Source organism: Melampsora larici-populina, assembly GCF_000204055.1.
Source record: "Melampsora larici-populina 98AG31 unplaced genomic scaffold MELLAscaffold_2, whole genome shotgun sequence".
NCBI classification, from domain to species: Eukaryota; Fungi; Basidiomycota; class Pucciniomycetes; order Pucciniales; family Melampsoraceae; genus Melampsora; species Melampsora laricis-populina.
In genome coordinates, this window is record NW_006768766.1 from 3,063,349 (window position 1) to 3,078,046 (window position 14,698).

Consider the following 14,698-nt stretch of genomic DNA (forward strand, 5'->3'; position numbering starts at 1 on the left):
ACCTATGACACTCGACATTGCCAGTAATATAAACTCCCCGGTCTACTACAAATTCTACTACAAATTCTACTGTTCCTTTACCCGCCACTACTCAAATTCGAAGTAAGTTGGATTAGTTCACTTCAAATTTAAAATCATCTCGATAAAAAAAACTAATCTTAATCTATATTTTATAGCTATCACTACTGGTACAGGTAACGATGCATCAGTAGTAGTGATCACTCAAACTGCATTTGCTCCCACTTCTACATCAGATGCTAATACATCCAATTCAGACAATCATTCATCAGCAAGTACATCCAAAATCATTGCCATCGCTATCCCATCAGCCATTGGTGGATTAGCAGCCATCATCATCTTGATCTTAGGCATCCGAGCACTCTTACGTAGATCTGCAGCAAGACGAGCCGCCGATGATATTCGTTGGCCAGAGACGGTGACCTCAGAAGGAGATCGAGCTGCACTTTATCCTGAACCGACGCGTCCTTCTCCGGGTCATGGATTAGGTCTTGCCGAAGAAGAAGAAGAACATCCGAGCCCCGAGATGAATATGGCAGGTGCAGGTGCAGGTAGATTGAGACCGGGTGCTAGTATTGGTCCTACTCGTTCACATTCTGCTACTACTACTGGACTTAGTGCTACTTCACACTTCCAACCATACGAATATGGTAACACACCTGATTACTTGTTACATGGAATCCCACCACCACCACCGCCACCATCACATTTACCTTCGACTCTAATGCCGGCTTATGGACTCAGTCCGAGTCAAGCACAAAAAGGTGTAGTGACTTATCCACCTGATTGGGCTCAAAACCATCATCGAAACGGATTTGGAAGCGAACATTCACCTGAGATGATGGCCCGAAGTAATGGACCGACTCGAACGAGTTTAGTTTATCCTAATGAATCATACGCTAATTGGGAACAACCAAGAGATCAAGATGAAGCTGATTTAAATCATCAACCATATACTTCATCACCTTCATCACCTCCACAAGCTTATTTATTACCTCCTATTAATACGAGTAGTAATCCTTCTAGATCAACATCTTCTCATCGACAAACCTCATCGAATGGAGAAAGTGGAGACGTTCAATCTGGTTTGAATAATTATCATCAGCGTCAAGTTGAGGGACCAAGAGAACTTCAGTATGCTCCGTATTCTCATGGTGGGTATGGTGGTGGAGAGATCAATGAAGAATCGCATCAGGTCTTGGATCATCATCATCATGAACTTGATCATCATCATCAGGATGACTCGGTTTCGATTCATTCGGATCTTAAAGGTTCACCTGAATGGAAATTAGGGGTTAATAATCCAGATACAGATTAAAGATTTCTTATGATTCTGATCATCATTCTTTAGTCTTTTTTCTTTGGATTGGGTTTGACTTTTTTTTGAAAGGATGGAAATGAATTTGGTTTTCTTTGGATTTGAAATTGGTTAACTTTTTTTTTCTTTAATAGAATGAAGGAATTGATGGATTGGTTGTTTCATTTATTTATTTATTTTTATTTTCATTTACTCGTTTTTCTTTTATGATCATCTTCTTGATTGTTTTATTAATCTTATCATGCTGATCATTATTATTGTCATCATCATCATCATCATCATCATGCCGAAGACGATGAATTGTTTGTTTTTCTTTAGATTAGTTTGATTATCATTATTGTCTTTCTAATGGATTTGCTTAGTTTGTTTACTTTTTTACTTTTGTTTGTTTATTGGTAACATCATTGATTTCTTTTCTCTTTATAAACCAATCTCAATTTGTTGATTTTCTTTTTGCTGATCAAGTTAATTCATATGTTTTCTTTTACTTTTAGTCGTGTTTATTTTTTGTTGGTTCAGAGAAACCTTGAAATGTTTGTTCAATTTCTTTTTTTGGTAGTGGTGGTTTTTTTTTTTTTTTTTTTTTTGATAGTCTTTAATGAAAATCTTTTAAAGTTCTCTTTTTTATTTAATGAAAGGATATGTGATTTTTTTTCTGTTATTGAACAAAATGTTGATAAAAATTGAAGAATTGAATGTGTTTGAAATATAAGGTTCGTTGATGGGTTTTTGGAGTTGAAAAGTTTTTTTCATTGGAGTTTTGGTGTTTGAGTCTTCAATGAAAATTGAAATGTGTGTGAGGTGATTTATTGAGGATATTAAATTTTAAGGTATTACATACTCAGTTTGTGGATGTCATAGTTCTTAAAACCTTCAGAAGCTATCAACTTTCCAGAAACTCTGTCTTTGAGTATTAGAGATGAAAACCTGGTGAAAGTTTTATAAAGATCATCTACCTACTAGCTGCAGACTTTGCTTGTTCCGACCATCACAGACTCATTTCATTTGTTCATATTCCTCTGTCATCACAGTAATATCTTCAGTCATCCGTCCATGAAAGTTCAATCAATATTGCGCAATGAACATTCCATTTACCATTTTACCCTTTCATGGGATCATAGGCATCATGATTACTGCTCTTGCTGAAAGTGGAGTGAAGGCTAGTCATGACGCTCATGATGGTTATGAGTTCGTATTGGGTGTAAATTGAGCTGAACTGATGTGAACTGATGTTCAGCCTTTCCAAAATGGTCTAGATGAACTCGAAGTAAGTAATATGAATTGTTCACATATTTTATGATGACATTATAAGGCAAAAGAATCCTTTGTAAACAAAATACAACAAATACATCATTGAAAAGTGAAAGGATTCGAATGAAAATCGGTTTCTCTTGATAGAACATGTGTATCTGAACTTGAAGTGATGACTAGAGAGAATAGTACAAGATATATATATTTACAATTTTAAAACAATTGATAGAATACCTTTTGAGAAATCTTTGTATGAATGATCAGTATATCATATAATGATTTCTTACACTCCACAAAAGAATAACTTGAGACAAACAGAAATACCCAAAATGTCGACCAAAACCCCGAAGAAAAAAAAATTATAACTTGGAAATCTTGTCTTTTGTTTACAAAAAACTCAAGGTGATCTGATTTGAGGTTTTGTTTGATGATGATGATGAGATGAATCTTGATGAAATCTAATTCCAACAGCAGAAATCAATAAAGCAGTACTAACTTGTTGAGAAGGTAAATCTTTTTTAAATTTTCCATCCATCAAACCCGAATTCCAATTCCCATTACAATTCCAATCTAAATCACAAGAATGGCTGACCATAGAATTAACTGAAGTGAAGATTAAATTACTGATTTCGGTTTTGACTTGAAGATCATTTGTAAATTTGTAAAGATAAACTAAATTAAGTGAAAAGATTCCTTTGAATGCATGTTGATCTCGATGACAATTTTGATCGTCTTCACAAAGTTCAGTAATCACACCTGATCTTTCTGGTCCAGCAAACGTCTTGATAGCAAAATCAAGAAAAGGTATCGCCATATCTAGATACTTCTAAAAAGTGATCACACGTAAAAGATGAATAGAAAACCAAACAACAAACTAGGTATCAAGATTCAAAAGTCTCAAGTAGGATCATAAATCAAAGAAACTACTTACCTGTAATTTAGTTGCTTTGTGCATCCATGCAAGAGCACCAATCAATTGACCATAACTATAAGTCCAAAGTAATTCAGTATAATCACTACAATTCGTGGTCGAAACTCCGTCCAAAATCAAACCTGTCTTAGGATTACTAATCCCAGAAGTAAGAACCCAATCTAAGATCTCTTTTGATTGAGAAAGGATCGTTTCATTCTTAGTCAAGATATAGGTGGTGGCTCCTTGTGAGATGAACTCTAGTTGAGTGATCACAGCTTTATATGTTCCTGCTTTCGTATTCCGATTTCGATACTGAGAAACATGTTGTTCATGAGATTCAATACTTTCTAGTTTGAACTCCATAGGATTATTTGGTATTTTGCTTACCCAATAAACACCACCACCACATTTATTATCGATTTGCTCGGCGGCTTGATCAAATGTTTTAGTAGCGAGTGAAATCCAACTTCCTCCTGAGTTTCCCATCGTAGAATTAGGACCAAAAAGTTTTGCTCCAGAGACCACTAAGAAAAAGAAATGTGTTTGAGACTAAATGAACCAAACTTGGGAAAAAAAGTGAACAAAACAAATTTACCTGCCTACGATTCAAGAAAAAATTAATCAGTATCACATATTTGGTTTTTTTTGGGCGAAAAGAAATATACATGATCAAATCAGGTTTTTAAAAAACTCTTACTTGACTTGCCCATAAGATATCATCATTCCATCTTTCAGCGATCTTAGCCGTAGAATTGATTAGATCACCACCTAAGAAATCACTATACAAAAAATGTAAAGGATGTTTTTGATGGTCAAGATCAGAAATCCAAAAAATGATGCTTTGAAATCAATGATCACTTACTGTTCTTTTCCATATGACATGTTAGTTAAAGCTTCGGTTGAAATATTCACAAATTGTTCATCTTTTGACCATCTTGCGTAATCGAATAATGAACCCCAGATCACAGCTGATGTCCACCAGGGAATTTGAGCTTCATCAAAAACACCAGTCTAATTCAAAAAAAAAAGAAGAAATATCAATATAAAGAATAGTTTAACAACGAAATATCTAGACAAAATTTCCTTACAGGTGTAGGTGTATAATATTTTAATAAGTTTTGAATTGAATTGATAGTAACTTGTTTTAATTCTTGCTTATTGTTTATATCTAATTTCAAAGAATGATTAGAAATCGAATCAGATGTAAAACTTGAATTGATTTTAAAAATGAGTAAAAAAATCAAATTTAGAATGAGATTGTAATACAACATGATTAAGATGAAAAGAAAAAAGAAAAAGAAAAAGAGAAAGGAAATGAACAAAGAGATCTAAAGAACAGAGAAAGAAAAAAAGATTGTTAAAAAAGAAGGATAATACAAGTTGGGTTTAGGCTCAGAGACGAGGAGATGGTAAGACGAGAATTCGAGAGTACAAGTTGGAGAAAAAATTGAAATTTGATGATGTTCGAAAAGAAAAGGCGAAGAAAGAATTCATCACCACTCACATTTTTGTTCTATTAAATTGTCTTCAGACCCTCAGTTTTAGGGTCTGCACGAATAGATTTGATTCGTAAAAGTCCTTTAAAGGGTTCAAGATGAGACGGATGAGTGATAATATCATCCAAAGTGTTCAACTGATGGTAGGTTTGGATGAACGCGGAGGTGATTCGAATGTATGCTCAAACCACCCGTTAGGAAATCGTTCGAAATATAGGTCTTACCGATCAAATCTGGCATCGCTCTTGGTATTTCTGTTCCCCTCTTGACCGTTTTCTAAACTTCACTTCCAGAACCGAATTGTAACCTCTTTGCAAGTGCAATATGAACTATAACACTACAGTGTTAAGATCCAAGCTCATCCTGCATGGTCGCCGAAATATCCTACATGGTCGCTTCAACGAAGGATAAAATGACCGGTTGACGGGTGCTCGGAGTGGAGAATGGATAAAGGTATGATTTAAAAAAAGGTGAAGAAGGAAAAAGGCAAAAGACCCCTTGGATTTAGGAAACGAGGACAAGGATGTACTACAATCCGCCCGCACCCGGACGCTCAAGGGCGTACAAATTTTTATGAGTAAGTCTCACTCAAGAAATCTGTCTAAAACACATAAAGTATGTCACTACCACTGCCAGTAAGCATTCCCAGGATATCTTTTTTTAGTGAGGATCCACAAATTGTCAGCATCACAAGAGAATCCGATGTTTGTTCATGTTAAGGAAAAGTTCAAAGACATTTTTTCACAAGACCTTACAGGATTTTTATTCAAGCCAATCTCAACCTAAGAAGGGTTACCAGACTGTACGATTATAAGATAAACGAACTGATAAACAAGCAGGGAAAATCTGGTAGACAAAGAACCAAAATCCACGCAAGAATCATTCAAGTGACTTGAAACTTTGAATCGAAGGAGAGCTTAGCATTCAACAAAGTCATCTTGCATATTGTTCTCTTTACGGGGATGTGCTTTGGGACACACTTTCGAAGATCTTATGAGTCCAAAGACAGTTGTCATAGTCTGACATCATCACAACCTCACTTACAGAGTTGTCTTAGTCTGCTGTTGTGCGTGCCTTCCCATTCAGCTTTTCAGGCTTGGGACATTACACTCACAGAATCCCTTCACTACTTTTATCTGATACAAATACCAAGTCAACTTATACAGAAAAGAGCGCTATGATATGCAGATATTCGAGGCATGTGGACGAGATTCTTTGCCTTCGACAAATAAATGGATGAATGGTATAATCTGATTTCATAATAACATTGTACGCCAATATTTTTCAATCCAAGTCTTCAGCAAACACAGGTTGACACCTCCTACCCCGCATCAAAGCCAATTCTATTAAAATGCGGGAAAAAGTGTGATCTCGAATTAGTATGTTATTACCTTTTAAACCTGATAAAAGAGATAACAAGACCAAGTCACTGACCATCTCCAGTACGCATCCCGATCCCCTTTTCAAGCCGTCTACCTTTTCCTCCAAATCCATCTCCCATACCTAACCCAAGAGAAAAACCCGCATTGAAGAAGATTAGGATGGATATACGATTTGATTGAAATGGTTTAAAGAGTCATGACTTACCAATCGGAGCACTTCCACTCTGTAACATCATCAAGGTGAGTTTGATGACATTCATCGGATTATTACTTCGAGTGACTTTAGCACTTAGATCCGAAATCCCTGCAGCTTTAGCCACTTGATGAACAAATGGATTGACACGTAACCCAAAGCCTAAGAAAAGATGATTGGTATCCCATGAATTCTTTCGATTTCCCGAATCTCTTAAAGCCAAGATGATCATGATAGGAAAACAAACCAGCTGGTCTAGGTCTCATGACGATTTCAGTAGCATGAAACTTTGATCGAAGTTCCGTATGAATCGTACGTCCTTCAAAAAGGTTCACAGGTGATAAATTCCTAATAGCATTTCTAAGAGCTTTTGTCGAAGCTCCACCAATCGTTTCACTCTTTCCTTCACCATACCCCACCAATCCATTCCCATTTCCAACAACCACTAAAGTATACATACTAGGAATCTTTCCTTTCCCGGTTTGATTAACCACTCGTTTGACAACCAAAGGATATTTGTGTAGTGATTTGATGTCACGATCGGTTAATGAGTTGGGAGGTAATGATTCGATGATCATCTCATTTCCACCTTTTCCAAGTGATTGTCTTACTACTTCATCTGGTAAAGGTTCGAATGGTGGTTTCGAACCAAAGAAGATTTGATGATATGGACCTGATTCGGATGGATGAGGATCCAAAAGATGAGAAAAGAGAGAGATATCAACTTCAGCTTCAGTTGGTTTGATTGAATGTGATTTTGATTGGTTTTGATTTGATTGAGATGAGATTGAATGAGATGAAGATGAAGTTGATCGATTGAAGTTGATTGGTAGCCTATGCTGAGTATGATTTGATTTTGATAGATAGTGAGTGAATGATCTTAATATCGAATTACTTGAACTAATGTTAATCGATGTCATCTTGCTCTTCAGTCTTGAGGTTCATTGAGAAAAATAAAAATTATCAAAAATTGAAATCGATCAAATGGAATGTGTTACTCGAGTACCGACCAGTCCTTAGCCCCGATGAACTGAATATCAAACTCATCTTGACTGTCTCTATCTCGGTCTGACGATCTGTTTGCGCATTCTACAATAATATTTTGCATTGAAGCCATGTCATCAACATGATCTCATCCAATGGAACTTGAACTAATCGACTCATTCATATTTAATGTGAGTTCTATACTGTTGAAGTAAGGGAACAACTACACCTTACTTCAACAAGATTTATAATAGTTCATCAAACTACAATCCAAGATCTTCTTCGCTAATCTCATCCCTGCCTTTTCAATCAGAACTTTATGAAAACTATTTAAGAGATAGATCATTCAAATATTCAACACTTCAAGAACCATCAAATTTATATATTCATCTTCAATCTTTATTATCATTAGCTCAAGGAAATGACTAATTCTGAAAGACTTACCAGTCGTCGTCTGATGGCTACTCGGGCTTCGAGAAATGACGTAGAAGAACATTCAGTTATAGGTCTCAACTCGATTTCAAATCATGATTCAGTTCCAAGTAGTCCACCTAGTAGCTCACTTTCTTCACCTGAATCTGATCAAAATAGATACACATACAAACGTGACAAGGTTGGCTTCATTGACCATTTTTTTTACTTGAGGTTGAATTTCCGATTAAAGTTTCTTACCTACTTCTTTCTTCGATCATTATTAGAGAGACGACAGTGGAAGGCTAGAAAGTGCCTTCAATTCGGATTCAAACGTTTATAGCAAGCGTGATGTATTATTCATGGTGCTTGTTGGTTTAGTCGCTGCTTATCTTAGATTTCGTCATATTGCTCATCCAGCAGCTGTAACGTTAGTTTTGATTTGATTTTATCATGCAAATCAAAGTTTACTAATGAATTATTGATCCTCATCATCAATATCAGATTTGATGAAGTTCATTTTGGAAAGTTTACATCTTATTACCTTAAACGTGAATTCTTCTTCGACGTTCATCCACCTTTAGCAAAATTGATGCTCGCCTTTCAAGGTTGGTTAGTGGGATATGATGGAGAGTTTCCTTTTGAAAATATTGGTGATAGTTATTTAGATGGTGATGTTCCTTATGTCGGATTAAGATCAATGTCAGCTTTCATTGGGTCTCTTACTGTTAGCTTAGTATATGCTATCATGAAGGAAAGTGGATATCCAACAGTAGTGAACGTCTTGTCAGCTTGTCTGATTGCATTTGGTATGTCAACAGTGAATGTCTAGAATCGATCAACCTTTTATAATCGAAAAGTATTGATGTCATTTTGCTGCTTTTTTTCTTAGATAACGGTCATATTGTACAAACTCGTCTTATTTTACTAGACGCACCTCTGATATTTTTCATGACATGCAGTCTGTTTTGTTATATCAAGTTTTACAAGCAACGGTATCATGAATTTCGTAGGTCTTGGTGGACTTGGCTCTTCCTGACCGGTTTGTCATTGAGTTTAACCATCAGTTGCAAGATGGTGGGGCTATTTACCTTCTTCACCATTGGAATGGCCGTAGCTATTGATCTGTGGGGGATGTTGGATATTAAAAGGGGTCATCCAATGGTTCGTTTTCATACCGTTTCTGTCTCGTAATCTGACCCATGCGTTAATCAACTCGGTACTGAAGACATGCTACTCTGATGCTGATCGATGATATGTAGGATCACATAGGTCGACATGTTTCGGCACGGATCCTCGGTCTGATTGTCTTTCCAGCGATTGTCTACTTGTTTTGGTTTTGGGTCCATTTCTCGGTCCTGATCAACAGTGGAACAGGTGATGAATTCATGACGGCAGCATTTCAAGAGACTCTACTAGGAAGCCCTTTGACTTTAGCGTCTGAAGGTATGTCTTTTCGTTTTCGTGCATTTGATCGAGCCGTTTACAATCAAGCTGACATGAGAGCTGTGTAGAGATCCATTATAACGATACCATTACACTTCGGCACCGAGCTACTAAATGTTTGCTTCATTCTCACCCACAAAAGTATCCTGTAAAATATGATGATGGTCGAGTCAGTTCTCAAGGTCAACAGGTTACATGCTATCCTCATGATGATGTCAATAACAATTGGAAAGTCGAAGCTACTAAACCCATCTTAGGTGTAGGCAGAGAACAGATCGTTCGTCATAATGATATCATTCGACTAAAGCATATCGCTACCAACTCTTATCTATTTACACATGATGTTGCTTCACCTAGTCTAGCAACCAATCAAGAGTTTACTACTTGGCCAAGTAGAGCATCAGGTGTTGCACAGTTCAATGACACCAAATTCAAAGTCGTCATTGATGATGCACATACCGGAAAGCAGTGGAAAACCAAATCAGGTCACTTTCAGCTCAGGCATGTAGAAACCGGTGTGGCCATGTGGACACGTAGTACACCTTTGTTACCGGATTGGGGATTCGGACAGCAAGAAGTTAATGGTCATAAAGTATATACCGATAGAACCCTCTTGTGGGTAGCGGATAGTATCATCCGAGATAGTGAGTGACCTCACTTCAAGTGATAAGCTATTATGATGATGGCTCTTACTGATGAGAATATGTGTATCAGATACCACAGATAAGATGAGATCACCAGAACCGATTCCTAAATCGATTCGACAACGATCATTTTTTAAAAAATATTTAGAACTTCAAATCGCAATGTTACAACATAACTCTGGACTAACTGAATCACATCCATATGCATCACCACCAATCAATTGGCCATTCTTATTGGCCGGTGTTAGTTTTTGGACTAGTTCACCGGATCTTCGTCAACAAGTTTATATGGCTGGAAACGTATTGGGATGGTGGTTTTGTATGATGTGTATGTCGATTATTACTGGGATCATGGGTGCTGATCAGTTTGCGAGAAGGAGAGGGATCTCTCCTATACCTGATCGTCAGTTTATAAATCTCTATCTATGACCTAATCTTCATAACCCGGATCATTGATTTATCTGTGTGTGTCATTTTATTGCATCTTGAATAGATATTCGAAATCGACTTTATAACTCTGGAGGATTTTTCATCTTAGCTTGGCTTTTTCATTATTTACCATTTTATATGATGAACCGACAACGTTTCTTACATCATTACTTACCTGCTCATCTATGTTCAACACTAGTAGCTGGTTCAGTTTTCAATTTTATCATCACAGAAGTAAGTATGATTTCGTTTGACTGTTCATATGTGATTTGGGAAAGACTGATGATGGATGAATTTGTGTTTTGGTAATGATAAAGTCAATTAACTTTCCAGTTTCAATCTCGGGTCCAAATACAAGACTTAGAAGAAGACAAAGAGCAGAGATACCTAAACATGCTAAAATGATCTTGTTCTTCATGATCTTTGTACTTTGGGTTTCATTTGATTTTTTGGCTCCACTTACTTATGGTACACCGGGTTTAAGTGCAGAACAAGTTCAAAATCGAAAAATCTTATCTTCTTGGCAATTGGTTTGTTGGATTTCTTCTTCTTTTTCTTTTCTTTGTTTTGTTTCGAATGAGAAAAAGATAAAACTTGAACTGATTCGTATTGGTGTTTTTTATCAATATTAGCATTTTGCAAAATGATTTAGATTTTCGGTTTGGTTTGAATTTTTTTTCTTTATAATTCAAATCAAAAAAAAAATAGATCTAAATCTATCATCAAGTTTGATTCTCTTTCAAGCTTATATATATATTTTACTTGTAATGATTTAAATTTGAAAACTTTTACTTTTTCTTTGTGTTTTCTACTACATACAATCATATACATACACTCTCATGGACTCTTTTTCTCTCGTTTTTTTTTCTTTCTGTGATATACGAAAAAAAATAGATTTTATTGAAGCAAATCCAAAAAAAATAATTTACCCAAATAAAACAAAAATGAAATGAAATTTAATATCGATTTATATGTTGGAATTTGTTGGTCAGAATTGATATATTGGAGTCTGAGAGAAATGGGTTTTGTTTATATTTGGATGGATGGATGAGCTTTTTTTGTATCAAGGGGTACATGTGAGATTCACGTCTCTGGCCAAGTTTCTAGAGATTGAATGATAAACTTTTGCACCAGGTTGATTGACTTTGTTGAGACTCTTTCAAGTACATTTCTTGATTTGATATTGAGCAAGCTTGATAAAAAACAACTTGTGGCTCAAATTAGCCATCATCTTATCATGTTGAACATCAAATCTGATCCCTTGAGGTTCTACTTGGAAAGTTGATAACCTCGACTGATTTGGTAAAATTATAAAGTTACTTCTGTTTTTCAACCAAGGAACAGTCACTTCAAGAGTAAGGTAAACCATTCCTTCTCATTGAGGTATCTCAAAAAAATCATAGCTCACGCATTGTAAATCGAACAAAGTTCTCTCCCTGCACACTCAGACTCTGAAGAATGAAAAAATCAAAAATCAAGAATACCAAAAAAGCCGTCAATGATAGATTCCTTCAAAAATAATGATGAAAAAAACATTCGAATGAAAAACTAAAACAGGTTAACTGATGAAAAACTATCAAAAAGAAATCTTTAAAACAAAAAAAAACAATTGTACAGAAAATGTAATCAAATGAAAAGAAAAAGAAAGAAAATTCAAAACGTTTATTATACAATCTTATTTTACATGTAGAACAGAGATCAGAATGGAAAAACTTTGCGGAAAAAAATCGTAAAGAATTGAGTCAAGTAGGTCGTTGAATTATATTTGTACAAATTATATACTCTACACAAGATGAAAAAAGAAATAAAATAAAGAAATCAAATCAAATCAAATCAAAAACGTCATGTCATGAAGAAAAACAAATAGGAAGTTGTCAAAGAGACCAAGAAAGATAAAAAACCAAGTTATAAAATAAAAATAATCAAAAAAAAACGCATGAAAGTGTTTACAAAACGAAAAACGAAAAAAATAGGTCAAGAAACTCAATCAAGCTCTAATTCCTAATCCAGTAGCAGCATTACGAGCAGCCAACGCACTAGCTCTTGCAGCTCTTCTTAAGATCCTAGTCTTTGAAATTTGTTTAGTCTTGACTGCTGTATCAATGATTTCTTCAATAGGTTGTTCCACCTCAGGTATTCTCAAGTTAAGATCAGCTCGTGTCCAATGTCCAGTTTCCCAAGTTCCTTGACGTTTACCATAAGCTCTACAAGGACTAAGAAGATCATCTTCAGGAGTACTAGCAAGTGTTGAAGGTCCGATCGGTTGAAATCTTGTAACACTTGAAGGGGTCTTCAAATCTTCAAGTAATGGTCCAGCAACCAAAGGATCAGCTTGAGTGGCTAAATTACGATTACTACCACGTTTTAAACCCATAAATTGTTTTAAAGAACTAAAGCCAACGAGATTTTGATTACGAGCTTCTTCATCAAACAATACTCTACCGACAATTTGATCACGAGATTCACGAGTCGGTTTAGTTGAAGACCAATTCTTCCAAACCGTATTTTCAGATGGTTTTTTAACCTTTTGAGAAGCTGGTCCAGATTGTTCTCCAAGATGAGCTAAACGTGAGGCAGATTTTCCTAAGCCACCCAGGTTAAATGGACTACGACGTTGAGTTTCAGGTGTACGTGGTCTAGCTGAAGGTGTAGCATCCCAACTCGTATCTGAATCTTGATTTCCTAAAAACTTTTCTAATTGAGCTTCCAACATTGCACGTGGTGGGGTTGAGGTCAAATCGTGTTCAGCTGCCACTCCAACCCTAACTGCTGGGATACCACCAGTCGAAGGTGTTTGAGGTGATTCATCTACGCCATCATCTGAATCAGGACTACGTTCATCACGAATATTACCAGGAGTGTTGACCTTGGATATACTGGTGGTCGTTCGTCTCGTACCAAAGGCTGGCGTCCTTGGAAGAAGCTCCTGGGCGGACATGGGCTGTGACTGTTTCCTAGTCAAGGTCTTAGTCAAGCTTTCTTCCTCAAAAGTTAAACGAGAGCGAAGACGACGAAGCGAGGAGCTGGGTGATGGATCGGTCACGTCAGATACAGAACGATGATTGCCCGTCTTGGGGGTATTCTCAAGGTAATTCTCGAAAAGCTTCTGTTTGCGAGAGAAAGTATAGTCAGCTTACAGAAAAAACTTGCAGCGCGAGATTATGCAGAGAGATATAAAATTTTATATCACATACCATCATTCGGCTAGAAGACTCAAGGCGATCCGGACTAGTGTTGTCGACTTCATCACGATGGCGGTAAGGACTGGCTTGTTTACGAAAGTTGAGATCATCCGGTTTGAAGACAGGAGCAGGAAGGGAAACAGGAAATGCTAAAGCTAAACCGGGATGTCGAACGTCATGATGAGAATTTGGTGTAGGAGCAAGGAGACGATCTTCACGTAAAATCCTTTCTCGTTCATAGGTCATAGGTGGTAAAGGTTTAGGTTCTTGTATCTTTGGAAGGTCTTCAGCAAGTTTAGCACGAAGAAGTTCATCTTCAGCACGATAAACCCTTTCGAATTCTTCAAATATAAAGCGAGGTGTAAACTGAGGAAGTGGTGCACGTGGACCAAATTGAACGCAGCTGGCTAGTGTAGGCGTCTTCAGATTATCAGTGTCATCTTCATGTGACAAAGGTGAGGCCTCTGGAACAATCGAATTGGTACGTTTACGAAGATGACCAGAAGCTGCCAATCGAACTGATGAGATTGCAGGCGGGGGTTGAGCAATTAAATCCAGATCGACCTCCGGACTGGGGCGCACTGGACGCACTGGTTTAGGGCCTACGAGTTATGTTTGTCAAAAAAAGAATCAGCTTGAGATCATCAAAATCATGCAAAGGCTTATAACTGACCAGAATTGGTGACCGGCATAGAGCCTGTCAAGGTCTGGCTACGGGCGCGCTCATTCTTTCGTGATAAGCCAGCATCAAGGCCCAACACAGGACGACGCTCACGAGCGCGATACGGAGAATCCAAAAATGAACCATGACCCAGTCTTGCACTTGAAAGTCCATAAGATTGCGCGTCATTTCCCACATGACTATGACTATAATCTACAGCTACAGAAGCTGAACGACCTGAGACCTGAAGCACGCGTTTTGCACTGTTCAGAGCGGCTCGTAAAGGACTCGAGAGATAGGATTCCGAAACCGCTCGTGAACGACCTTTAGGTGTAGTAGTAGATAGAGGAGATAACTCAGGTTTCCTCAT

At 37.0% G+C, this 14,698-nt stretch overlaps 4 protein-coding genes across 4 annotated transcripts in view; 2 read left to right on the forward strand and 2 right to left on the reverse strand.

Moving 5' to 3' along the window:
- Window positions 1–1,336, forward strand: part of MELLADRAFT_59268 (uncharacterized protein) — a gene marked incomplete at both ends in the record, with an annotated part of 3,047 nt that extends 1,711 nt beyond the window's left edge. The window contains one exon of the mRNA XM_007404392.1: window positions 177–1,336. Coding sequence (XP_007404454.1) covers window positions 177–1,336 — 1,160 coding nt within the window. The remainder of the gene's footprint in view (window positions 1–176) is intronic.
- Window positions 1,337–2,984: 1,648 nt separating this feature from the next.
- MELLADRAFT_89300 (family 76 glycoside hydrolase) lies at window positions 2,985–4,771 on the reverse strand (the record flags this gene model as incomplete). Its single annotated transcript, XM_007404547.1, has 7 exons — window positions 2,985–3,413; window positions 3,519–3,812; window positions 3,888–4,024; window positions 4,096–4,099; window positions 4,198–4,279; window positions 4,363–4,511; window positions 4,589–4,771. 7 exons carry the CDS (start codon window positions 4,769–4,771, stop codon window positions 2,985–2,987), a joined length of 1,278 nt encoding a protein of 425 aa, XP_007404609.1.
- Window positions 4,772–6,422: 1,651 nt separating this feature from the next.
- On the reverse strand, window positions 6,423–7,491 carry MELLADRAFT_89301 (uncharacterized protein; the record flags this gene model as incomplete). Its single annotated transcript, XM_007404546.1, has 3 exons — window positions 6,423–6,499; window positions 6,584–6,733; window positions 6,819–7,491. The coding sequence occupies 3 exons, from the start codon at window positions 7,489–7,491 to the stop codon at window positions 6,423–6,425; spliced, it is 900 nt and encodes a 299-aa protein (XP_007404608.1).
- An 837-nt stretch (window positions 7,492–8,328) lies between these two features.
- On the forward strand, window positions 8,329–11,132 carry MELLADRAFT_51511 (family 39 glycosyltransferase; the record flags this gene model as incomplete). Its single annotated transcript, XM_007404393.1, has 9 exons — window positions 8,329–8,396; window positions 8,471–8,775; window positions 8,859–9,130; window positions 9,229–9,412; window positions 9,481–10,056; window positions 10,136–10,459; window positions 10,550–10,719; window positions 10,803–11,015; window positions 11,118–11,132. The coding sequence occupies 9 exons, from the start codon at window positions 8,329–8,331 to the stop codon at window positions 11,130–11,132; spliced, it is 2,127 nt and encodes a 708-aa protein (XP_007404455.1).
- Between the last annotated feature and the right edge of the window lie 3,566 nt (window positions 11,133–14,698).